Source organism: Callionymus lyra, chromosome 10, assembly GCF_982586985.1.
Source record: "Callionymus lyra chromosome 10, fCalLyr1.hap1.1, whole genome shotgun sequence".
Lineage (NCBI taxonomy): Eukaryota > Metazoa > Chordata > Actinopteri > Syngnathiformes > Callionymidae > Callionymus > Callionymus lyra.
Window position 1 is genome coordinate 3,097,579 of NC_141827.1, and position 24,532 is coordinate 3,122,110.

Consider the following 24,532-nt stretch of genomic DNA (forward strand, 5'->3'; position numbering starts at 1 on the left):
TGTGTGTCTCTCACAGGTCTGTGTCTCACAGGTGTGTGTCTCTCACGGTGTGTGTCTCACAGGTCTGTGTCTCACAGGTGTGTGTCTCACAGGTGTGTGTGTCTCACAGGTGTGTGTGTCTCACAGGTGTGTCTCACAGGTGTGTGTCTCACAGGTGTGTGTCTCACAGGTGTGTGTCTCTCACAGGTCTGTGTCTCACAGATGTGTGTCTCTCACAGGTGTGTGTCTCTCACAGGTCTGTGTGTCTCACAGGTGTGCGTCTCTCACAGGTGTGCGTCTCTCACAGGTGTGCGTCTCTCACAGGTGTGTCACTCACAGGTGTGTGTGTCTCACAGGTGTGCGTCTCTCACAGGTGTGTGTCTCTCACAGGTGTGCGTCTCTCTCAGGGGTGTGTCTCTAAAAGTTGTGTGTCTCGCACAGATGTGCGTATCACAGGTGTGTGTCTCACAGGTGTGTCTCTCACAGGTGTGCGTCTCTCACAGGTGTGTGTGTCTCACAGGTGTGCGTCTCTCACAGGTGTGCGTCTCTCACAGGTGTGCGTCTCTCACAGGTGTGTGTGTCTCACAGGTGTGCGTCTCTCACAGGTGTGTGTCTCTCACAGGTGTGTGTCTCTCTCAGGGGTGTGTCTCTAAAAGTTGTGTGTCTCGCACAGATGTGCGTATCACAGGTGTGTGTCTCACAGGTGTGTCTCTCACAGATGTGCGTATCACAGGTGTGTGTCTCTCACAGGTGTGTGTCTCTCACAGGTGTGTGTCTCTCACAGGTGTGCGTCTCTCACAGGTGTGTGTGTCTCACAGGTGTGCGTCTCTCACAAGGTGTGTGTCTCTCACAGGTGTGTGTCTCTCTCAGGGGTGTGTCTCTAAAAGTTGTGTGTCTCGCACAGATGTGCGTATCACAGGTGTGTGTCTCACAGGTGTGTCTCTCACAGATGTGCGTATCACAGGTGTGTGTCTCTCACAGGTGTGTGTCTCTCACAGGTGTGTGTCTCTCACAGGTGTGCGTCTCTCACAGGTGTGTGTGTCTCACAGGTGTGCGTCTCTCACAGGTGTGCGTCTCTCACAGGTGTGCGTCTCTCACAGGTGTGTGTGTCTCACAGGTGTGCGTCTCTCACAGGTGTGTGTCTCTCACAGGTGTGTGTCTCTCTCAGGGGTGTGTCTCTAAAAGTTGTGTGTCTCGCACAGATGTGCGTATCACAGGTGTGTGTCTCACAGGTGTGTCTCTCACAGATGTGCGTATCACAGGTGTGTGTCTCTCACAGGTGTGTGTCTCTCACAGGTGTGTGTCTCTCACAGGTGTGCGTCTCTCACAGGTGTGTGTGTCTCACAGGTGTGCGTCTCTCACAGGTGTGTGTCTCTCACAGGTGTGTGTCTCTCTCAGGGGTGTGTCTCTAACAGCTGTGTGTCTCTCACAGATGTGCGTATCACAGGTGTGTGTCTCTCACAGGTGTGTGTCTCTCACAGGTGTGTGTCTCACAGGTGTGTGTCTCTCACAGGTGTGTGTCTCTCACAGGTGTGTGTCTCACAGGTGTGTGTCTCTCACAGGTGTGTGTCTCACAGGTGTGTCTCTCACAGATGTGCGTATCACAGGTGTGTGTCTCTCACAGGTGTGTGTCTCTCACAGGTGTGTGTCTCACAGGTGTGTGTCTCACAGGTGTGTGTCTCACAGGTCTGTGTCTCACAGGTGTGCGTCTCTCACAGGTGTGTGTCTCACAGGTGTGTGTCTCACAGGTGTGTGTCTCACAGGTGTGTCTCTCACAAGTCTGTGTCTCACAGGTGTGTGTCTCACAGGTGTGTGTCTCTCACAGGTGTGTCTCTCACAAGTCTGTGTCTCACAGGTGTGTGTCTCACAGGTGTGTGTCTCACAGGTGTGTGTCTCACAGGTGTGTGTGTCTCACAGGTGTGTGTCTCACAGGTGTGTTTCTCTCACAGGTGTGTGTCTCTCACAAGTCTGTGTCTCACAGGTGTGTGTCTCACAGGTGTGTGTCTCTCACAGGTGTGTGTCTCACAAGTCTGTGTCTCACAGGTGTGTGTCTCACAGGTGTGTGTCTCACAGGTGTGTGTCTCTCACAGGTGTGTGTCTCACAAGTCTGTGTCTCACAGGTGTGTGTGTCTCACAGGTGTGTGTCTCACAGGTGTGTGTCTCTCACAGGTGTGTGTCTCACAAGTCTGTGTCTCACAGGTGTGTGTCTCACAGGTGTGTGTCTCACAGGTGTGTGTCTCACAGGTGTGTGTCTCACAGGTGTGTGTCTCTCACAGGTGTGTGTCTCACAAGTCTGTGTCTCACAGGTGTGTGTCTCACAGGTGTGTGTCTCACAGGTGTGTCTCTCACAAGTCTGTGTCTCACAGGTGTGTGTCTCACAGGTGTGTGTCTCTCATGGTCGACCGTCAGTTGCTCATTAAATTAAAAGTTCACTAATAATTCAAACGCACTCATTCCTCCTCACTCTTGTGTCGAGGAGTCGAATGGTTCGTTATTTTCAAACTAATCTGTTTCCTTTTGGAGTTAAAAGAGAAAATATAAGTTCATTTCAAATGTATTTTCGCGGGTGATGTTTGTCTTTCTGTTTGCTGACGACGAGCATCATGTGATCGACTTTCGTTTTTATCTAAAAATGTATTAAATTAATATTATTTATCAGATTGTTTTCATTAACACCCAAATAAAATATTTATATACAGAAATATTGAGTCATGAAGTTTTTCAATAATAAAACTCAACAAAAGTCAAACAAATTTTGTTACTTTGTCTTCAAATTCTAACGATAATTATCATTAGAGTAACGACTTAAAACACTAAAACAACTGAAAGGTGATCAAAACCATGAATACATTTAAAAATATTTCAATAAAACATGATTTGAGCCTAAAGACAATCAAATATCATGAATGTATATATGATGTGAGCAGGAAACACGTGTTTAATGAGTCGTATCGACCCGTGAGTCGAGTCTTATCACAAACACTGTTAATGCGAGTTAATGATCCGTCAATGAAGCGAGTGATTGATTGACACGAGGACTCTCTGATAGAGACGTGCATACGTGTCACTTTGACAGATACATCTTTATTCCAAGGATTCAGTGGAAAACATTCAATATCAGGACATTCACAATGAAGGGGGAGCATTCCATCTTAAAAAATATAGAGCTTTAATTCATCAGTCAGCGACAACAATGTGAAGGAAGAGAAGAGGAATTTACACATCATTTCTTTTTTTCCAGAACCAGCGACGACGGAGAGTAAAAGTACAAAACAAGAGACGACACTTTATAAAAATAACACATTGCACGACCGTTGCTCGTCTCCATTGATCCCGAGCCGAGGATGAATTATTGATGCGTCTTCCCAGCGGCGCTGATGGAGGCTGAGTGCAGGCGAGAGACAGGGCGTGTTCAGACGCTTTAAACAGACTCTTGCTTCCAAACATGCTCGTGTTACAGCTTCAACCTTGACCTCGTTCCAGTCATTCATAAAAAAAAAAGCTCAGGTTTGACTATTTACAGGAAACTGTATAAATAGGTGAGTCGGGAGTGGAAGCTGCATCATGCAGGGGCGTCGAACCGACAACCCCACGGATGAAGGAACATCATCGTAGTTACAGTACAAACACGGGTTCATGCACACAGTGGCAGCTTCTGCTGAGACTCCTGGGATCCTCGGAGATCCACAGAGATCCTCAGAGATCCTCGGAGATCCTCAGAGATCCTCGGAGATCCTCAGAGATCCTCGGAGATCCTCAGAGATCCTCAGAGATCATCAGAGATCCACAGCAGCAGCTCTTCAGGCAAACATGCGAAGGACCTTCAGGATCTTCTCCTCATTACCCAGGAGTGCTTGAGACATGCTGACGTCATGGTAACGGACAGAGAGAGGATCTGGTGTGATTGACAGCTGTTTTTGGTCCACGAGAGTTTTGGTTTGTGAGTCGACGCAAGTATTTGTTGCACAAACGCGGAGAAAAATCATCTGAATCCATGGTTTGTTTTCGTGGCCTTGTTGCCGTCGCCGGCGTTCTTTGGGATGTCAATCAATTATTTGAGCGTTTGGTTAAAGTGTTTGTTTGTGAAAATGTTTATTATTCGTTTGACTAACACGAGTTTGTGTTGCTGTTGTTTGTGTTGTTTTATTTCTGCCTCCAGACATGAGACGCTTTGAAGAACAAACGTCGACCTTCACGTTTCATTTCTTGGGAGTTTGACTCGTGTCGAGGTTTTATGTTCGAGCGGCAGATCTTGGGTCAGTTTTGAAACTAGTTTCTAATCTGCGACTTCAATATTTCTGAAGCCAATATCTTCCTTTTGAGTTTAAATCACATAAAGTTACCACTTTATTTAAACAAAAGTTCACTTTGTGCTTTTAATTCCATGTCAATAAAGCCGTGGATCATTATGTGCTTTAAAACCATGAAACGTTCAGTCAGAAAACCATTGAATTCTCTCTGGTTGTTGGTTCGAATCCCAGAAGAAAACATCCTCACGTCTGAGCGACGACATTATGTCACAATCCATCCTCTGAAGCAGGAAAAACATGTAGTTTAAAAAAAAAAAAAACTGGTCAAGAATCCGTCTCCTGGACCGACCCTGGCCTGGACCGACCCGGGCCCGGTCGGACCGGGTCCACTCGTCATGGGTCCGCTCGCAGCATCCGGTCCACGGAGAGACGCTTTTGTGAAGGACCACGAATGAGACTCGATCCCATCGCCTTCGACTCATGATCACAACGACGGTAACAGCAACAATAAAATAACATCAACGAGAACAAGTTTTGCCCCAAAAGTACCTTTTGATGAAGAGCATGTTGTATAAGTACAAGTCCACAGATGATACTATGTACAACCTACAATAAATACTGTGTATCATATATCTGATGCCAGTGGAGTCTCACTGCTCTTCTCTTCTCCGTCTGTGCATTTTTTCATTCTCTCAGTGAGTCTCTCCCGGGTCCGGGCGGGTCAGAACCGCCTCATGTCTCCTCCTCCCCGTGATGCCGGCGGTTCCGAGGCTTCTTCTGCTCCTTGAGCTCCTTCGGGTCTTTGCTCTTCACGGGGGCCGCCAGCGGGTCCCCGGACTGCCAGTAGTCCTGGCAGTACTGGTTGATGAGGCTCATCTCGGGCTGGCTCAGGATGGTCAGCAGGTCCTTGTACTGGACCGCGCTGGGGGTCCACTGGGTGCTGCTGGAGTGCAGGGCGGACGGCACCGGACCCCCGCCTCCCTCCACCAGCACGTTGTTGACGGCCCGGCCCGACAGAACCACCAGCTGCAGCTTGACCAGCGTGTGTTTGAAGTTCTTCTCCGTGGCCGTGCACTGGTACATGCCGGAGTCGGAGGGCTGCAGGGCCCGCAGGAGGAGGCCCTGCTCCGTCTTCAGAACCCGACCGTCGCAGCGGATCTGGACCAGCAGGAGAGGATCAGTGAACACATGAAGCTTTTCTCATCAAAGCAGATTCAAATGTTGCTCATGTTTTCAGAAACTTTATTCCCTTTTAGCTCTCGATTAAAAACTTTTGTTTCTCAATTAAAAACTTTTATCTTTCAAAGAAAAACTTTTATCTCTGATTGAAAACTTTTAGTCTTTCAAAGAAAAACTTTTATCTCTCGATTTAAAACTTTTGTCTCTCAATGAAAAACTTTTATCTTTCAAAGAAAAACTTTTATCTCTCAATGAAAAACGTTTATCTCTCAATTAAAAACTTTTATCTCTCAATGAAAAACGTTTATCTCTCAATTAAAAACTTTTATCTCTCAATTAAAAACTTTTGTCTTTCAAAGAAAAACTTTTATCTCTCGATTTAAAACTTTTGTCTCGCAATGAAAAACTTTTATCTTTCAAAGAAAAACTTTTATCTCTGATTGAAAACTTTTAGTCTTTCAAAGAAAAACTTTTATCTCTCGATTTAAAACTTTTGTCTCTCAATGAAAAACTTTTATCTCTCAATGAAAAACTTTTATCTCTCGATTTAAAACTTTTGTCTCGCAATGAAAAACTTTTGTCTCTCAATGAAAAACGTTTATCTCTCGATTTAAAACTTTTGTCTCGCAATGAAAAACTTTTGTCTCTCGATGAAAAACTTTTATCTCTCAATTAAAAACTTTTGTCTTTCAAAGAAAACGTTTATCTCTCAATTAAAAACTTTTGTCTCTCAATGAAAAACTTGTATTATTATTTGTATATTAAGAAGCAGAGCCGGCCGTCCCAACAGGCGAACTAAGAGGCTGGTTGTGAACAAAGTGTTTAAACTCTTGTTCCTTCTGTGATCCTTCTATAAACAAGACATTTCTGATGAAGTCCCATAGTGCACTGCAACAGTCTAAGCATGTCCAGATGTGTCTTGAAGATCAATATATGTAGACTATTTACAATAAAACTTCTTGTTGCTTCAGTATTAAAAACACTTTCATAAAACGTTTGTTTTCCACGTGAAGCTCGTTCACCTCTTTCCTGCGGTCGCTGTTATCTCGCTGCAGATGCCACTTGATGAGGGCGTGAGGCGAGCGAGCCTGACACTCCAGGAAGCTGCTGCTGCCCTCCACGCCGTACTGGACCATCTCCAGGGTGTTCTTGTTCGCTAACACAGCAGAGGACAATATAAATATACACTTCATTAGGTCTAGTGATTTTTTATCATGAGTTACGACCATATATATATATATATATTCTACTCATCGGCTCTCATGTTGTTGACGTGTGGATATAAAATAAAAAGTGATTTCATTATCATTTGATGATGAATCTGTGAAGAAAATACAAGAGATTCTATGTTGTTGATGCTAATAACACTTCTTTTAATTCACTAATGTTTAAGTACAGTTGAGTTGGTTTATTTGATCATATATTTGACTACGGTTTGGTTTTTATTTAAAAATATAATTATAGTTTTCTGATTTTAACAAATATAGAGTGAAAATATATAATGAATAAATAAACAAAAGACATTTTTATTTAGAATTGAAAAACGACAAACGTCAGATACAACAAAATCGATTTAAATGATAAAGTTATTTGGTGAGTTAAGCGTATCTTTAAAAATTGATATAAAGAAGATAAAAATTAAACTTTCCTTATAAAAGAAGTGATAACATAAACTGTAGTTTCAAAATAAGTTATTTAATCATTTCAATAACTAGAAATAAATCACCAAAGACTCATTTTAACAGAGATTTCAATTCTCCTCCAGATCAACCCACCGTTGGAGTTGAAGCCTCTGCACTGACGGATCGGGTTCCCGTACTTGACGTCTTGCCTCCTGCTCCGTCTAAAGGGATCAGACCAGTGATGCCGAAGAGAGAGAAAACACACATAAAGCAACAGCAAACCATTCAAAGCCATCCAAGAACACAGTGTTAGAGCCACTGCAGTTATTCACGTTATTACTGTTGTTATTATTATTATTGTTATTATTATTATTATTGTTACTAACACATGCGCAACAGAAATCATCAACCATCACAAAACATTTTAAAGGAAATATATAATATAAGTTAGTGGCATTAGCACATGCTAACACTTCTGTGGGAGTTTGTTAGCTCATGCTAACACTGCTGTGGGTGTTTGTTAGCTCATGCTAACACTGCTGTGGGTGTTCATTAGCACATGCTAACACTGCTGTGGGTGTTCATTAGCACATGCTAACACTACTGTGGGTGTTTGTTAGCTCATGCTAACACTGCTGTGGGTGTTCATTAGCACATGCTAACACTGCTGTGGGTGTTCATTAGCACATGCTAACACTACTGTGGGAGTTCGTTAGCTCATGCTAACACTGCTGTGGGTGTTTATTAGCTCATGCTAACACTTCTGTGGGTGTTTGTTAGCTCATGCTAACACTGGTGTGGGTGTTCATTAGAACATGCTAACACTGCTGTGGGTGTTTATTAGCACATGCTAACACTTCTGTGGGTGTTTGTTAGCTCATGCTAACACTGCTGTGGGTGTTTATTAGCTCATGCTAACACTTCTGTGGGTGTTTGTTAGCTCATGCTAACACTGCTGTGGGTGTTTATTAGCACATGCTAACACTGCTGTGGGTGTTTACCTCTTCTGCGAGGCTGAGTAGCGAGAACACGACTTCCCATCCCAGGCACAGTAAGGGTCTCTGGCGAGGCAACAGTCGGCACAAGCTTCTCCGTAGACGTCGCAGCGGTGAAGAGCTAACTGTGTCAAGCCGATGTTGGACGAGACGTACAACTGTTGCTGTAGAGAAAAATATAGAAAAGTGTTAGAAAAGCTTTGATGGAAAAACAGCTTCTTCTGAACGAATGTGACGACGACAAATGTGAATTTAAATTATATCTTATACATTAAATTAATATTATTAAAGACTTAATATAATATTAATCTATTTAATATTAATTTCAAAACATAACATAATTTGTTGAGCTACATGGAAGATAGCAACTTAGCATGGCTATGACATTAGCTCGGTAGCTAACAAGCTAAATACATCTATAAACATTGTTGACATACTTTGATATTAAACTAAAAGATAATATCTATAGGTTTAGATTTAATCAGAAGAATTTATCCAACACTGGATTCACTTCCTGGTTCCTCAGAGACTCGGGATAAACAAACATGAAGATATTAAAGCAAAATGTTAAAAAAAATGAAGCTTCCAGTTAAGTTTAAGTTATAAAGACAAATGTTATTTATTTTCAAAAAAAAAAAAAAATGTAGTGATTTATTTATTAACATTCTAGTAACAATGTTTCAAAATAAATAAATAAATATTTTTAAAAATAAAATGCATGAAAGTATATTCGCTTCTATCTCTATATTTATTTATTTTCAATTAAATAAAACAAAAATCATTTAGTGATTTATTTATTAACATCCAACAAAGTGATGAATTTTTCAAAATAAATGAGAAAATAATAAAAAAAAAATAAACATGTTATTGTAAATAAATAAATATTTAGAATAAATACATGAAAGTTGTTGTTGTTGTTCTTTCTCACAAAGTTACAAAGTGAAACCTTTCAAACCAAATAAACTTTATAATGGTACGTTTTTTTTAAACGTTAATTCATGGTATTTCACTCAATAAAACAATTATTCACAAAAACGTTCCATAATTAATGAATTAAACCAACATTTCTCAGAGTTGGATCAGTCGATTGAAACGTTCGGTATTTAAAATTGATTTAAAAACTTGTGTCTCTGAGACGAACACGATCCTGGTTCTTACCCGTTTGGACGAGATCTTCATGGTGGTGATGGGCGTCGGAACCTGAGAGCGAAAGAACAACTTGTGAATCATTTTACTTCACGAAAGCATCAACTCTGAGCCTAAAAGAACAAGTTGTGTTGAATCATTTCATTTCACCAAAGCATCAACTCACCCTGAACACCTCCACCTCCTCCAGGACCAGCTCCTCCGTCTGCAGGCTGTCGCTGGGCAGGACGATGACTTTCTGAACGGTTCCTTTGTCTGTGGAGCAACACACACACCTGTCAGTCACACACACACCTGTACACACACACACTCCTTCCTGTCATCAGCCCCTTCACTCTCCAGTGTGTTCCCCCGCCAGAGTTAATCTTCACACCAACAAAACGACTTATTCCATCTCAAGATGACAGACTTCCTGTCGTCCTGCTTCTCTCTGCAGTTCCTCTGACGTTCCTCTGACGTTCCTCTGACGTTCCTCTGACGTTCCTCTGACGTTCCTCTGACGTTCCTCTGACGTTCCCGGGTCGTCCTGAGAACCGTCAGCGTCACGCCTGAGATGGACGAGGACTCGCGCCTCAGTGCGAGGCCCGGCATGTGCCAGAAGAAGGAGGAACATTCCTGCCTCGCTCTCGGGCCGCGAGCGTCGAGACAAGACTCCAGTGTGTCGTCACAGAAGCTTCCGAGGATCGTCTTCCGTCACCACTGGGCAGGATTAAGGTGAGATTCAAACTTCTTTTAATTCTTCCCCCTCCTGCTGCTAATCCTCGCCCTGGAGGTTCAAATCCCTTCAGTGAACGAACAAGCTTTTGATTTGTTCCACAAAAGCAAGAATTCTTTTCTCCACTGAAGATTCCAGGAGACAATCCTCTTGTCTCTGACCCTCCATCACTGACCGACCAGAGGGTCAAGAGTCACGTCGACCCAACATCTACACAGACATGAAGGACAGTAAAAACCCACCTGTTCCCAGGAAGAGGACTTCGTAGTTGCCGTCCGCCGCCGTCACCTGGTCCACCGTGACGGTGGTGAACTCGTAGTCCACGTTGGTCCTGACCACCAGGGGGCGCTTGTGCATGGGGTACACGGCGTTGTACATGGCGGGATGGTTCCTCATGAAGTTGATCACCTCGTCCGGGTAGTCTTTGGTGGACTTCATGTTGGGGGTGAAGGTCCCGCCTGGACACTGCGGGGGGGAACGTTCTGGGTCAAACCTCAGGACGCGTGGAGTCGTCTCAGCTGGTCTTCATCTGAGGGAGGACTTACTGTGCCGGGTCGAGGGTACGGGATCTTCCCGGTGTAGGCCACCCACTGGTAGTTGGGACCCTCTTTGTGGGCGAAGGGTCCGTTGAAGACCATGCGGATGTCGGCCATGGAGTAGACGCAGACGGCCGAGCCCTTGAAGACGGAGCTGTGGGAGCGAGAAGAACCAGAAGATCAACGTGAGAAGTTTGAGATTCTTAGACATACTTTCATGTTTCACACATGAACTGAACGTACATGTTAGCATTAGCTCACCTGCTAACTTTAAATAAGACCTTTATGACTTTATTGTGTCTCAATAATTCAAGTTTATTCATCAAAGATTCAAGACACGAGCAGGAAGACAATGTTTGTGTCAATAAACTTAATGTCATTATCTTGCATTAGTGTTTACTTACTAGTAAGTCATTTTTATTTATATAGTGCTTTTCCAGAAGGCGATTATAATAATCATCATAGATTATAATCTATGATGATTATTATAATCTATGATGATTATAATCTATGATTATCATAGATTATAATCATCATAGATTATAATTCTCATAGATTATAATCATCACTGTATTATTAAATTCACTGGATAGATATAATCTATGATGATTATAATATATGATAATCTATGATAATTATAATCTATGATGATTATAATCTATGATGATTATAATCTATGATGATTATAATATATGATAATCTATGATAATTATAATCTATGATGATTATAATCTATGATGATTATAATCTATGATGATTATAATCTATGATAATTATAATCTATGATGATTATAATCTATGATGATTATAATCTATGATAATAATAATCTATGATGATTATAATCTATGATGATTATAATCTATGATAATTATAATCTATGATGATTATAATCCACTGATGATTATAACCATCATAGATTATAATCATCACTGTTTTATTAAATTCACTGGATAGATATAATCTATGATAGTTATAATCTATGATGATTAAAATATATGATGATTATAATCTATGATAATTATAATCTATGATGATTATAATATATGATGATTATAATCGATGATGATTATAATCTATGATAATTATAATCTATGATGATTATAATATATGATGATTATAATATATGATGATTATAATCTATGATGATTATAATATATGATGATTATAATATATGATGATTATAATCTATGATGATTATAATCAATGATAATTATAATATATAATGATTATAATCTATGATAATTATAATCTATGATGATTTTAATCTATGATGATTATAACCATCATAGATTATAATCATCACTGTATTATTAAATTCACTGGATAGATATAATCAATGATAGTTATAATCTATGATGATTAATCTATGATGGTTATTAGAATCACTGGATTATTAGATTCACTGGATAGTAATATTATTATTATTATTATAGTAATATTACTGCAGTGAAGAATATTCTCACAAGTCATTTTAAAGCTTCTCAGTTCAAAGTAAAGCAAGAGTTTGTGACTCGTCTCTGATCTTCAGACATCATTGACTTGTTTGCACTGAAGTAGAAAAACTCACCCGGAGACGGAGAAGACGCCGTAAATAACTGGGTTCTTGGTGTCCTGGGTCGGCTGAATGTAAACATCTCCTGAAAGAGAGAATCACGTCGTGACTAATATGAACCGGAACCAAAGGACCTCCGACTCTTCATGTGTGGACGCACTGGATGGACTCGTGTGTTTATGATCTCATGAGAACCACAGAGTGTGTTTCCATCAGACCTTCATGAAGCCCTGATGCTCCACAGACCTGCTCAGACGGATGACTCCTCCAGGACAACATCACAGGTGAAACGTAAATGTAGGACAGCTGCTCCGTCCACACGAGAGTCCATGTTCATGAAGCTCAATCATGATGTTCTCACGCTGAGCACAGACAGTGAAGAACCTTCAGAACCCGACCCGGATTCAAGTCCCAGGAGGAACATTTGACTGGTTCTGATTAAACCATCATTTAACTTTATTCCTTTAATTTATCATTATTTTATTAACTTTTTGAAAACAAGATATAAAAAAGCACTTTATGAAAATTATAAAAGCAAAAACCCATAAAATTTACAAACAAAAGAGGAAAAAAAAGGAATTCAAACAAAGATCTTTAGAACAAAACATGATAAAGAAATAACATTAAGTAAATAAATAAATAAATTGTGACATATTTAATTTTTATATATATTTCATGTAAAAATATCACATAAACACTACAAGAAAAGAGAGGTTCAAACAAATATATTGACGAAAATAAAGGCTAGTAATAGTTTTGTTAAACATTTATAACAGTTTAAAAAATATGTCATTACTATAAAATAAGTCAAAGTTTCAAATGAAGCCTCTTTATCTTCATCAGTTCATCATTTATCAAAATAAACCTGTTTTATCGTCAACAATAAATGAATCATCGATAAATTCTTACGTGAATGATTTGAATATTTATGTGTATATTTACATAATAGTTTAAGAAGCGACGCACACGTCCTGAAGCAGTCGTGAAGCCACCAACATCTGATCCAGTCGTGAAGGACACGAGAAGACACTGATCAGATGTTGTCGTGAAGGACACGAGAAGACACTGATCAGATGTTGTCGTGAAGGACACGAGAAGACACCGATCAGATGTTGTCATGAAGGACACGAGAAGACACTGATCAGATGTTGTCGTGAAGGACACGAGAAGACACCGATCAGATGTTGTCATGAAGGACACGAGAAGACACTGATCAGATGTTGTCGTGAAGGACACGAGAAGACACCGATCAGATGTTGTCGTGAAGGACACGAGAAGACACCGATCAGATGTTGTCGTGAAGGACACGAGAAGACACTGATCAGATGTTGTCCTGAAGGACACAAGAAGACACTGATCAGATGTTGTCCTGAAGGACACGAGAAGACACTGATCAGATGTTGTCATGAAGGACACGAGAAGACACTGATCAGATGTTGTCCTGAAGGACACGAGAAGACACTGATCAGATGTTGTCCTGAAGGACACGAGAAGACACTGATCAGATGTTGTCCTGAAGGACACGAGAAGACACTGATCAGATGTTGTCGTGAAGGACACGAGAAGACACTGATCAGATGTTGTCCTGAAGGACACGAGAAGACACTGATCAGATGTTGTCGTGAAGGACACGAGAAGACACTGATCAGATGTTGTCCTGAAGGACACGAGAAGACACTGATCAGATGTTGTCCTGAAGGACACGAGAAGACACTGATCAGATGTTGTCCTGAAGGACACGAGAAGACACTGATCAGATGTTGTCCTGAAGGACATGAGAAGACACTGATCAGATGTTGTCGTGAAGGACACGAGAAGACACTGATCAGATGTTGTCGTGAAGGACACGAGAAGACACTGATCAGATGTTGTCCTGAAGGACACGAGAAGACACTGATCAGATGTTGTCGTGAAGGACACGAGAAGACACCGATCAGATGTTGTCCTGAAGGACACGAGAAGACACTGATCAGATGTTGTCCTGAAGGACACGAGAAGACACTGATTAGATGTTGTCCTGAAGGACACGAGAAGACACTGATCAGATGTTGTCGTGAAGGACACGAGAAGAAACCGATCAGATGTTGTCGTGAAGGACACGAGAAGACACCGATCAGATGTTGTCGTGAAGGACACGAGAAGACACTGATCAGATGTTGTCGTGAAGGACACGAGAAGACACTGATCAGATGTTGTCCTGAAGGACATGAGAAGACACTGATCAGATGTTGTCATGAAGGACACGAGAAGACACTGATCAGATGTTGTCCTGAAGGACACGAGAAGACACTGATCAGATGTTGTCCTGAAGGACACGAGAAGACACTGATCAGATGTTGTCATGAAGGACATGAGAAGACACTGATCAGATGTTGTCCTGAAGGACACGAGAAGACACTGATCAGATGTTGTCCTGAAGGACACGAGAAGACACTGATCAGATGTTGTCCTGAAGGACACGAGAAGACACTGATCAGATGTTGTCCTGAAGGACATGAGAAGACACTGATCAGATGTTGTCGTGAAGGACACGAGAAGACACTGATCAGATGTTGTCGTGAAGGACACGAGAAGACACTGATCAGATGTTGTCCTGAAGGACACGAGAAGACACTGATCAGATGTTGTCGTGAAGGACACGAGAAGACACCGATCAGATGTTGTCCTGAAGGACACGAGAAGACACTGATCAGATGTTGTCCTGAAGGACACGAGAAGACACTGATTAGATGTTGTCCTGAAGGACACGAGAAGACACTGATCAGATGTTGTCCTGAAGGACACGAGAAGACACTGATCAGATGTTGTCCTGAAGGACACGAGAAGACACTGATCAGATGTTGTCCTGAAGGACACGAGAAGACACTGATTAGATGTTGTCCTGAAGGACACGAGAACGATCAGATGTTGGAACAGACGCTGCAGATAAAGTCAAGAGAAGGAAGCTTTGAGCTGACTTGACAGCACCGCGGTGCGTTCAGGGCTCCGGGGGAAACTGCTATATTAATAACAGCAGGAAACAATGGAGGCTCAACCTTCCCTGAACGAGTGCGAACATCGTTTCACTCTCACCTCGTCCTGAGACTGTTTCGCTTTTTAACTGCGTATCGACGGAACGAAGCCCTCGACGCTTCACGGTTATAATGGAACTAGAATTCTGATCTAAATGTGTTTCTGTGCGTCTCAGTGTTTACGTGTCGAACTCTTGGGCCGACGTTACTCATTACGCTCGGAATTGCCAAGTACAGCAAAACAAATGAACATAAATACTCCCGAGAGTTGAGAGCAAACACACGACGCTCCAATAATACAGCTGCCCTCGAACCTCGGCTCCTGAACCAGGTGAACAAAGAGGCTCTTGGAAAAGGATCCCTTTCAAATCTGTCACAGATGGAAGTGTTTTTTCCAGAAGTCTTTTCTACTCAACAGAACTTCATATTTTCAAGATTAAATTCAAGATTAGTGGAGGTTTTGTTATGTGATGATATTTCTAAAGATACTTCATTAAGAACGCAGGGTGTGGAGACGACTGAGACAAACCCTCATGTTCATTATCTTCAGAGTCATCTGTTCTTTTTAGAGAAAAACATGTTTGTTCATTTTAATGTAGCGACAGAAGCTCAGTCGTCTTCATCTTCGTCCAAAAAGACTCTTAACAACATCTAAACACCTTCGAACTGCTCGACTGTAACGTCTTTATTGAAGCTCCAGAAGAATTGATCAGAAATAAAAAGTCTATATTTTAAGATGTTTTTTAGCAGAAGCTAAGAGGCTAACATGCTAACATGCTAACATGCTAACACGCTGCACAGACAGGAAACACTCTCTGGTCTGATGTCGAAACACTTTAACTTCCTGTGTGAAAACTTCATTAAATGAATGATAGTTCACGTAATAACATTGTTTAATAAGACATTAAATATATTTAAAGTGATTTAAAACGAGAGAGAGTCAAATGGTGAAGATAATAAGATAAAAAGAAGTTAAAGTAAGAACCTTAATTTAGTTTTACTTTTAATGAAGGCCAAATAAATACTTTCAAATGGCCCAATATGGCCCACAGACTGTACTTTGTTGAGTTAACTGAAACAAAAGATCCAAACACTGCGAGAAATGTTGTTGAATGAGAAAGAAAACGAAGCATCACTGGACTGAACACAGAGAGTGTTTAGATCAGACAAATATAAACGTTTGTAAATATTGTATTTGACCTTCATGACCTTTGTCTGGATGAGATCAAAGTGGTTTCAATGAAATCATCAAAGTTAGAAAATGCACTTCTTTATCTTTCTTTGGAGTTTTATCATAAATAAATCATGGTTAGTGACTCTGCAGTTAACCTGGTCACTTGTTAGATCCAACTAAATTAATTTCACTATTGAAACAAGTGGTCTTGGTGTCGTTTCCTCATGTGTCACTTTCTGCACTTTAACACACTTCAAACCAACACACACACACACACACACGCGCACACACACACACACACACACACACACACACACACACACACACACACACACACACACACACACACACACACACACACACTTGTCCACACAAGCCTGAGTCAGCAACACAAACCAGGAGCCGAACAAACTTCCTCTTGAGCCAAAATAACAACCAACGCTTTTCCACAAATGTCTGGAGCGAACAGAACCGAGACAGAACCGAGACAGAACCGAACAGAACCGAGACAGAACCGAGACAGAACCGAACAGAACCGAGACAGAACCGAGACAGAACCAAGACAGAACCGAACAGAACCGAGACAGAACTGAGACAGAACCGAGACAGAACTGAGACAGAACCAAACAGAACCGAGACAGAACTGAGACAGAACCGAACAGAACCGAACAGAACCGAACAGAACCGAGACAGAACCGAGACAGAACCGAACGGAACCGAGACAGAACTGAGACAGAACCGAAAAGAACCGAGACAGAACCGAGACAGAACCGAGACAGAACCGAACAGAACCGAGACAGAACCGAGGCAGAACCGAGACAGAACCGAGACAGAACCGAGACAGAACCGAGACAGAACCGAGACAGAACCGAGGCAGAACCGAGACAGAACCGAGACAGAACCGAGGCAGAACCGAGACAGAACCGAGACAGAAACGAGACAGAACCGAACAGAACCGAGACAGAACCAAGACAGAACCGATGGACGGTTCGAGCAACAATGTGTCGTTTATGCTGCGACGTTTGACACAGAAATAAAATCTTTCATTTCATTTTGTCAAGTTTCATGTTTGTTTTCTCGACTTCTCTTCACACTGTTCATGAAAAAAGCTGCTCGACACGTTAGTGCAGTTGAAAGAGTTCAACCGTCATCTGAACATATGGAATAATAATAATATTAATGAATAATAATAATAGAATCATGAGCACGAAACAATACATAAATACATTTCAACAAGAGTTTAAGTTTAGTAAGTAAGTAAGTAGGTAATTTTTATTTATATTGCGCTTTTCCAGACCAGGGTCACAAAGCGCTTAAACAATCAAAACAATACTCAATAAAGTATATACTTTAAAGATCAAGATAAAACTGATAACACAACAGGAGTTCCAGGAAATCAAGGAAAAGCCTGAACAAATAGAAACGTGTTAAGATGTTTCTTGAAAGAGTCAGTAGATCATCAAACACAGATGTTTCTTGAAGGAGTCAGTAGATCATCAAACACAGATGTTTCTTGAAGGAGTCAGTAGATCATCAAACACAGATGTTTCTTGAAGGAGTCAGTAGATCATCAAACACAGATGTTTCTTGAAGGAGTCAGTAGATCATCAAACACAGATGTTTCTTGAAGGAGTCAGTAGATCATCAAACACAGATGTTTCTTGAAGGAGTCAGTAGATCATCAAACACAGATGTTTCTTGAAGGAGTCAGTAGATCATCAAACACAGATGTTTCTTGAAGGAGTCAGTAGATCATCAAACACAGATGTTTCTTGAAGGAGTCAGTAGATCATCAAACACAGAGATGTTTCTTGAAGGAGTCAGTAGATCATCAAACACAGAGATGTTTCTTGAAGGAGTCAGTAGATCATCAAACACAGAGATGTTTCTTGAAGGAGTCAGTAGACGTCACGCTCTAGACGGACGAGTGTCTTCACAACGCTTCAGCTCCACAAACGACAAACAAACTCTCGACTGAACAAACTCCTCGCGACCTTGAGCACCTGAGCCTGGAAGAAGTTTCTTCTAAAGTCCAACTGAATAAAAGAGGGAGTGAGGAAGCAGCCAAGCGGCAGATCAGCAGGGGATGAGGATCTGAAGTTTTGCTTGTGTCGACAAACGAGCGTCAGACTCGATTCAAAAGAGTCGAGACAATCCTTCAGCGAGAACCAGGTCGAAGGTCAGATGGATCCAGATTCACAAAAACATTGAACACAACTGTCGTCACTTGACGTTTCCAGGAGTGAATGTTAGATCCTTCAGAGTGAGATCAGGAGTGACTGTGTCTTCATGGGTTCTCGTCTCTGGTGGATGAGTTTCTTCAGGTCCTCACACCTCGAGCTCCAGGCTCGTGCAGAAGGTGAAAAGTCTCACAGTCTCAGTCGGAGATTCGATCCTCTCGCCGTCAGCTCTTTGACTGACAGCTCCGGCCAGAGAAGAGCCGTCGACTCGCTCCGGTTACATTTGTGCTCTTTTGGCCACGAGAAGAGCGTCGGACAAAAGAGTCCCGAGCCAAGAGTCTCGCTTTCTCAGGGAGACACGGAGACTTGGCAGGTGCTCCATGAAATCACCTTCTTCATACATCAGATTAGATCATACATGACAGGAACCTGAAAGTGAATATGTCAGGAATAAATCCAAGCCTGTCGTCTGTCTTTTTCTCTCGCTCGCCATTCAATACGTTTCTGTCAAGATGATGAAGTGGATTCAAGTCACAGAAGAAAAAGAACGTCACGCTGCTCAAGAACTTCTGGAGGATCGAGTGTAAGTTCCAAAGATCTTCATAGAAGATGTGTGTTCTTTGTGTTAGCGTGTGTTTGTGTGCGCGCTGTGTTGTGTGTCTCTGGTGTTGAAGGTGTGTTTGTGTGCGTGCTGTGTTGTGCGTCTCTGGTGTTGAAGGTGTGTTTGTGTGCGTGCTGTGTTGTGCGTCTCTGGTGTGTTTGTGTGCGCGCTGTGTTGTGTGTCTCTGGTGTTGAAGGTGTGTTTGTGTGCACGCTGTGTTGTGTGTCTCTGGTGTTGAAGGTGTGATTGTGTGCGTGCTGTGTGCGCGCTGTGTTGTGTGTCTCTGGTGTTGAAGGTGTGTTTGTGTGCGAGCTGTGTTGTGTGTCTCTGGTGTTGAAGGTGTGTTTGTGTGCACGCTGTGTTGTGTGTCTCTGGTGTTGAAGGTGTGATTGTGTGCGTGCTGTGTGCGCGCTGTGTTGTGTGTCTCTGGTGTTGAAGGTGTGTTTGTGTGCGTGCTGTGTGCGCGCTGTGTTGTGTGTCTCTGGTGTTGAAGGTGTGTTTGTGTGTGCGCTGTGTTGTGTGTCTCTGGTGTTGAAGGTGTGTTTGTGTGTGCGCTGTGTTGTGTGTCTCTGGTGTTGAAGGTGTGTTTGTGTGCGAGCTGTGTTGTGTGTCTCTGGTGTTGAAGGTGTGATTGTGTGCGCGCTGTGTTGTGCGTCTCTGGTGTTGAAGGTGTGTTTGTGTGCGTGCTGTGTGCGCGCTGTGTTGTGTGTCTCTGGTGTTGAAGGTGTGTTTGTGTGCGTGCTGTGTGCGTGCTGTGTTGTGTGTCTCTGGTGTTGAAGGTGTGTTTGTGTGCGTGCTGTGTTGTGTGTCTCTGGTGTGGAAGGTGTGTTTGTGTGCGAGCTGTGTTGTGTGTCTCTGGTGTTGAAGGTGTGATTGTGTGCGCGCTGTGTTGTGCGTCTCTGGTGTTGAAGGTGTGTTTGTGTGCGTGCTGTGTGCGCGCTGTGTTGTGTGTCTCTGGTGTTGAAGGTGTGTTTGTGTGCGTGCTGTGTGCGTGCTGTGTTGTGTGTCTCTGGTGTTGAAGGTGTGTTTGTGTGCGTGCTGTGTTGTGTGTCTCTGGTGTGGAAGGTGTGTTTGTGTGCGAGCTGTGTTGTGTGTCTCTGGTGTTGAAGGTGTGATTGTGAGCGTGCTGTGTGCGCGCTGTGTTGTGTGTCTCTGGTGTTGAAGGTGTGATTGTGTGCGTGCTGTGTGCGCGCTGTGTTGTGTGTCTCTGGTGTTGAAGGTGTGTTTGTGTGCGTGCTGTGTGCGTGCTGTGTTGTGTGTCTCTGGTGTTGAAGGTGTGTTTGTGTGCGTGCTGTGTTGTGTGTCTCTGGTGTGGAAGGTGTGTTTGTGTGCGAGCTGTGTTGTGTGTCTCTGGTGTTGAAGGTGTGATTGTGTGCGCGCTGTGTTGTGCGTCTCTGGTGTTGAAGGTGTGTTTGTGTGCGTGCTGTGCGCGCTGTGTTGTGTGTCTCTGGTGTTGAAGGTGTGTTTGTGTGCGTGCTGTGTGCGTGCTGTGTTGTGTGTCTCTGGTGTTGAAGGTGTGTTTGTGTGCGTGCTGTGTTGTGTGTCTCTGGTGTGGAAGGTGTGTTTGTGTGCGAGCTGTGTTGTGTGTCTCTGGTGTTGAAGGTGTGATTGTGAGCGTGCTGTGTGCGCGCTGTGTTGTGTGTCTCTGGTGTTGAAGGTGTGATTGTGTGCGTGCTGTGTGCGCGCTGTGTTGTGTGTCTCTGGTGTTGAAGGTGTGTTTGTGTGCGAGCTGTGTGCGCGCTGTGTTGTGTGTCTCTGGTGTTGAAGGTGTGTTTGTGTGCGTGCTGTGTGCGCGCTGTGTTGTGTGTCTCTGGTGTTGAAGGTGTGTTTGTGTGCGAGCTGTGTTGTGTGTCTCTGGTGTTGAAGGTGTGATTGTGTGCGTGCTGTGTGCGCGCTGTGTTGTGTGTCTCTGGTGTTGAAGGTGTGTTTGTGTGCGAGCTGTGTTGTGTGTCTCTGGTGTTGAAGGTGTGATTGTGTGCGTGCTGTGTGCGTGCTGTGTTGTGTGTCTCTGGTGTTGAAGGTGTGTTTGTGTGCGTGCTGTGTGCACGCTGTGTTGTGTGTCTCTGGTGTTGAAGGTGTGTTTGTGTGTGCGCTGTGTTGTGTGTCTCTGGTGTTGAAGGTGTGTTTGTGTGTGCGCTGTGTTGTGTGTCTCTGGTGTTGAAGGTGTGTTTGTGTGCGAGCTGTGTTGTGTGTCTCTGGTGTTGAAGGTGTGATTGTGTGCCCGCTGTGTTGTGCGTCTCTGGTGTTGAAGGTGTGTTTGTGTGCACGCTGTGTTGTGCGTCTCTGGTGTTGAAGGTGTGTTTGTGTGTGCGTGCTGTGTTGTGCGTCTCTGGTGTTGAAGGTGTGTTTGTGTGTGCGCTGTGTTGTGTTTCTCTGGTGTTGAAGGTGTGTTTGTGTGTGCGCTGTGTTGTGTGTCTCTGGTGTTGAAGGTGTGTTTGTGTGCGAGCTGTGTTGTGTGTCTCTGGTGTTGAAGGTGTGATTGTGTGCGTGCTGTGTGCGCGCTGTGTTGTGTGTCTCTGGTGTTGAAGGTGTGTTTGTGTGCGAGCTGTGTTGTGTGTCTCTGGTGTTGAAGGTGTGATTGTGTGCGTGCTGTGTGCGTGCTGTGTTGTGTGTCTCTGGTGTTGAAGGTGTGTTTGTGTGCGTGCTGTGTGCACGCTGTGTTGTGTGTCTCTGGTGTTGAAGGTGTGTTTGTGTGTGCGCTGTGTTGTGTGTCTCTGGTGTTGAAGGTGTGTTTGTGTGTGCGCTGTGTTGTGTGTCTCTGGTGTTGAAGGTGTGTTTGTGTGCGAGCTGTGTTGTGTGTCTCTGGTGTTGAAGGTGTGATTGTGTGCCCGCTGTGTTGTGCGTCTCTGGTGTTGAAGGTGTGTTTGTGTGCACGCTGTGTTGTGCGTCTCTGGTGTTGAAGGTGTGTTTGTGTGTGCGTGCTGTGTTGTGCGTCTCTGGTGTTGAAGGTGTGTTTGTGTGTGCGCTGTGTTGTGTTTCTCTGGTGTTGAAGGTGTGTTTGTGTGTGCGCTGTGTTGTGTGTCTCTGGTGTTGAAGGTGTGTTTGTGTGCGAGCTGTGTTGTGTGTCTCTGGTGTTGAAGGTGTGATTGTGTGCGCGCTGTGTTGTGCGTCTCTGGTGTTGAAGGTGTGTTTGTGTGCACGCTGTGTTGTGCGTCTCTGGTGTTGAAGGTGTGTTTGTGTGCGTGCTGTGTTGTGCGTCTCTGGTGTTGAAGGTGTGTTTGTGTGCGCGCTGTGTTGTGGGTCTCTGGTGTTGAAGGTGTGTTTGTGTGCGTGCTGTGTTGTGTGTCTCTGGTGTTGAAGGTGTGTTTGTGTGCGTGCTGTGTTGTGCGTCTCTGGTGTTGAAGGTGTGTTTGTGTGCGTGCTGTGTTGTGCGTCTCTGGTGTTGAAGGTGTGTTTGTGTGCGTGCTGTGTTGTGCGTCTCTGGTGTTGAAGGTGTGTTTGTGTGCACGCTGTGTTGTGCGTCTCTGGTGTTGAAGGTGTGTTTGTGTGCGTGCTGTGTTGTGCGTCTCTGGTGTTGAAGGTGTGTTTGTGTGCGTGTTGTGTTGTGCGTCTCTGGTGTTGAAGGTGTGTTTGTGTGCGAGCTGTGTTGTGCGTCTCTAGTGTTGAAGGTGTGTTTGTGTGCGCGCTGTGTTGTGCGTCTCTGGTGTTGAAGGTGTGTTTGTGTGCGCGCTGTGTTGTGCGTCTCTGGTGTTGAAGGTGTGTTTGTGTGCGCGCTGTGTTGTGGGTCTCTGGTGTTGAAGGTGTGTTTGTGTGCGCGCTGTGTTGTGTGTCTCTGGTGTGTTTGTGTGCGCGCTGTGTTGTGTGTCTCTGGTGTTGAAGGTGTGTTTGTGTGCGTGCTGTGTTTTGGGTCTCTGGTGTTGAAGGTGTGTTTGTGTGCGCGCTGTGTTGTGTGTCTCTGGTGTGTTTGTGTGCGCGCTGTGTTGTGTGTCTCTGGTGTTGAAGGTGTGCTTGTGTGCGTGCTGTGTTGTGTGTCTCTGGTGTTGAAGGTGTGTTTGTGTGCGCTGTGTTGTGTGTCTCTGGTGTGTTTGTGTGCGCGCTGTCTTGTGTGTCTCTGGTGTTGAAGGTGTGTTTGTGTGCGTGTTGTGTTGTGCGTCTCTGGTGTTGAAGGTGTGTTTGTGTGTGTGTTGTGTTGTGTGTCTCTGGTGTTGAAGGTGTGTTTGTGTGCGCGCTGTGTTGTGCGTCTCTGGTGTTGAAGGTGTGTTTGTGTGCGCGCTGTGTTGTGCGTCTCTGGTGTTGAAGGTGTGTTTGTGTGCGCGCTGTGTTGTGGGTCTCTGGTGTTGAAGGTGTGTTTGTGTGCGCGCTGTGTTGTGTGTCTCTGGTGTGTTTGTGTGCGCGCTGTGTTGTGTGTCTCTGGTGTTGAAGGTGTGTTTGTGTGCGTGCTGTGTTTTGGGTCTCTGGTGTTGAAGGTGTGTTTGTGTGCGCGCTGTGTTGTGTGTCTCTGGTGTGTTTGTGTGCGCGCTGTGTTGTGTGTCTCTGGTGTTGAAGGTGTGCTTGTGTGCGTGCTGTGTTGTGTGTCTCTGGTGTTGAAGGTGTGTTTGTGTGCGCTGTGTTGTGTGTCTCTGGTGTGTTTGTGTGCGCGCTGTCTTGTGTGTCTCTGGTGTTGAAGGTGTGTTTGTGTGCGTGTTGTGTTGTGCGTCTCTGGTGTTGAAGGTGTGTTTGTGTGTGTGTTGTGTTGTGTGTCTCTGGTGTTGAAGGTGTGTTTGTGTGCGCGCTGTGTTGTGTGTCTCTGGTGTTGCAGGTGTGTTTGTGTGTTCATCAGAAAGCCTCCAGGAGCGACGCTCCACAGATCAGCTCCAAACTCTCGACAACAAACACAGTTTACAGGTTCGTACTCACGGAGTTCGTCGAAGTGCGTCTCCATGCCGTCGGCTCCCGGCACTGAGCAGATGAGGCGAGCCTTCAAGAAGGTGCTCCACTTGTTGACCAGGCAGCAGTGACCGCCGTCGTCGTTCTGAGGCGAGCGAGAAGAGGTCAACGTTACTGTGCGAAGATGATGTCAGAGGTCAGAGGTTATTGATGGAACCAAATCAATGATTACATCTTAACACATGTTTAGTCTTGTTCAATGTTTGAAAATCCTCATTTTGAAAGTACTTTAACATTTAATTTATAAATAATGGGACAGGAAGTTTAGTTTGTCATATTACCATCTGGATCTACTGTTTTCTATAGGGATTTGTCTCCAAAGCCCCCAAATCTTTCTTCCTCGCTTACTGGGTTTTTAAAGAAAGTTCCAGAATATTACTGCCATGATAATGCCTTGAATTTGATTCCAATGATATTTCAAATCATTGGTTATCAAAAAAAACAGGTGAAAATATATCTATATATAATCTATATATATATATACAGTATATATATTTATATATATATACTGTATATATATATATATATATATATATCTATATATATAAATATATCTATATATATATAAATATATATATATATATATACTGTATATATATATATAGATATATATTTATATATATATACTGTATATATATATATATATATATATATATAGATATATATATACAGTATATATATATAGATATATATATATATATATCTATATATATATAGATATATAT

The 24,532-nt window shown here is 43.3% G+C and overlaps 1 protein-coding gene across 2 annotated transcripts in view; it reads right to left on the reverse strand.

The window, feature by feature from the left end:
* Window positions 1-3,043: 3,043 nt before the first annotated feature.
* The window catches only part of LOC148069918 (semaphorin-3F-like), a 66,946-nt gene continuing 45,457 nt past the window's right edge, over window positions 3,044-24,532 (reverse strand). For both annotated transcript variants that reach the window (XM_087800096.1, XM_087800095.1), the window contains 10 exons: window positions 23,778-23,892; window positions 11,991-12,060; window positions 10,432-10,576; window positions 10,129-10,351; window positions 9,338-9,426; window positions 9,184-9,225; window positions 8,030-8,189; window positions 7,184-7,264; window positions 6,431-6,564; window positions 3,044-5,387 (listed from right to left, as the gene is read on the reverse strand). In XM_087800096.1, the coding sequence (XP_087656222.1) occupies window positions 4,962-5,387; window positions 6,431-6,564; window positions 7,184-7,264; window positions 8,030-8,189; window positions 9,184-9,225; window positions 9,338-9,426; window positions 10,129-10,351; window positions 10,432-10,576; window positions 11,991-12,060; window positions 23,778-23,892 (1,485 nt within the window). In that variant the 3' untranslated portion in view covers window positions 3,044-4,961. The remainder of the gene's footprint in view (window positions 5,388-6,430; window positions 6,565-7,183; window positions 7,265-8,029; window positions 8,190-9,183; window positions 9,226-9,337; window positions 9,427-10,128; window positions 10,352-10,431; window positions 10,577-11,990; window positions 12,061-23,777; window positions 23,893-24,532) is intronic.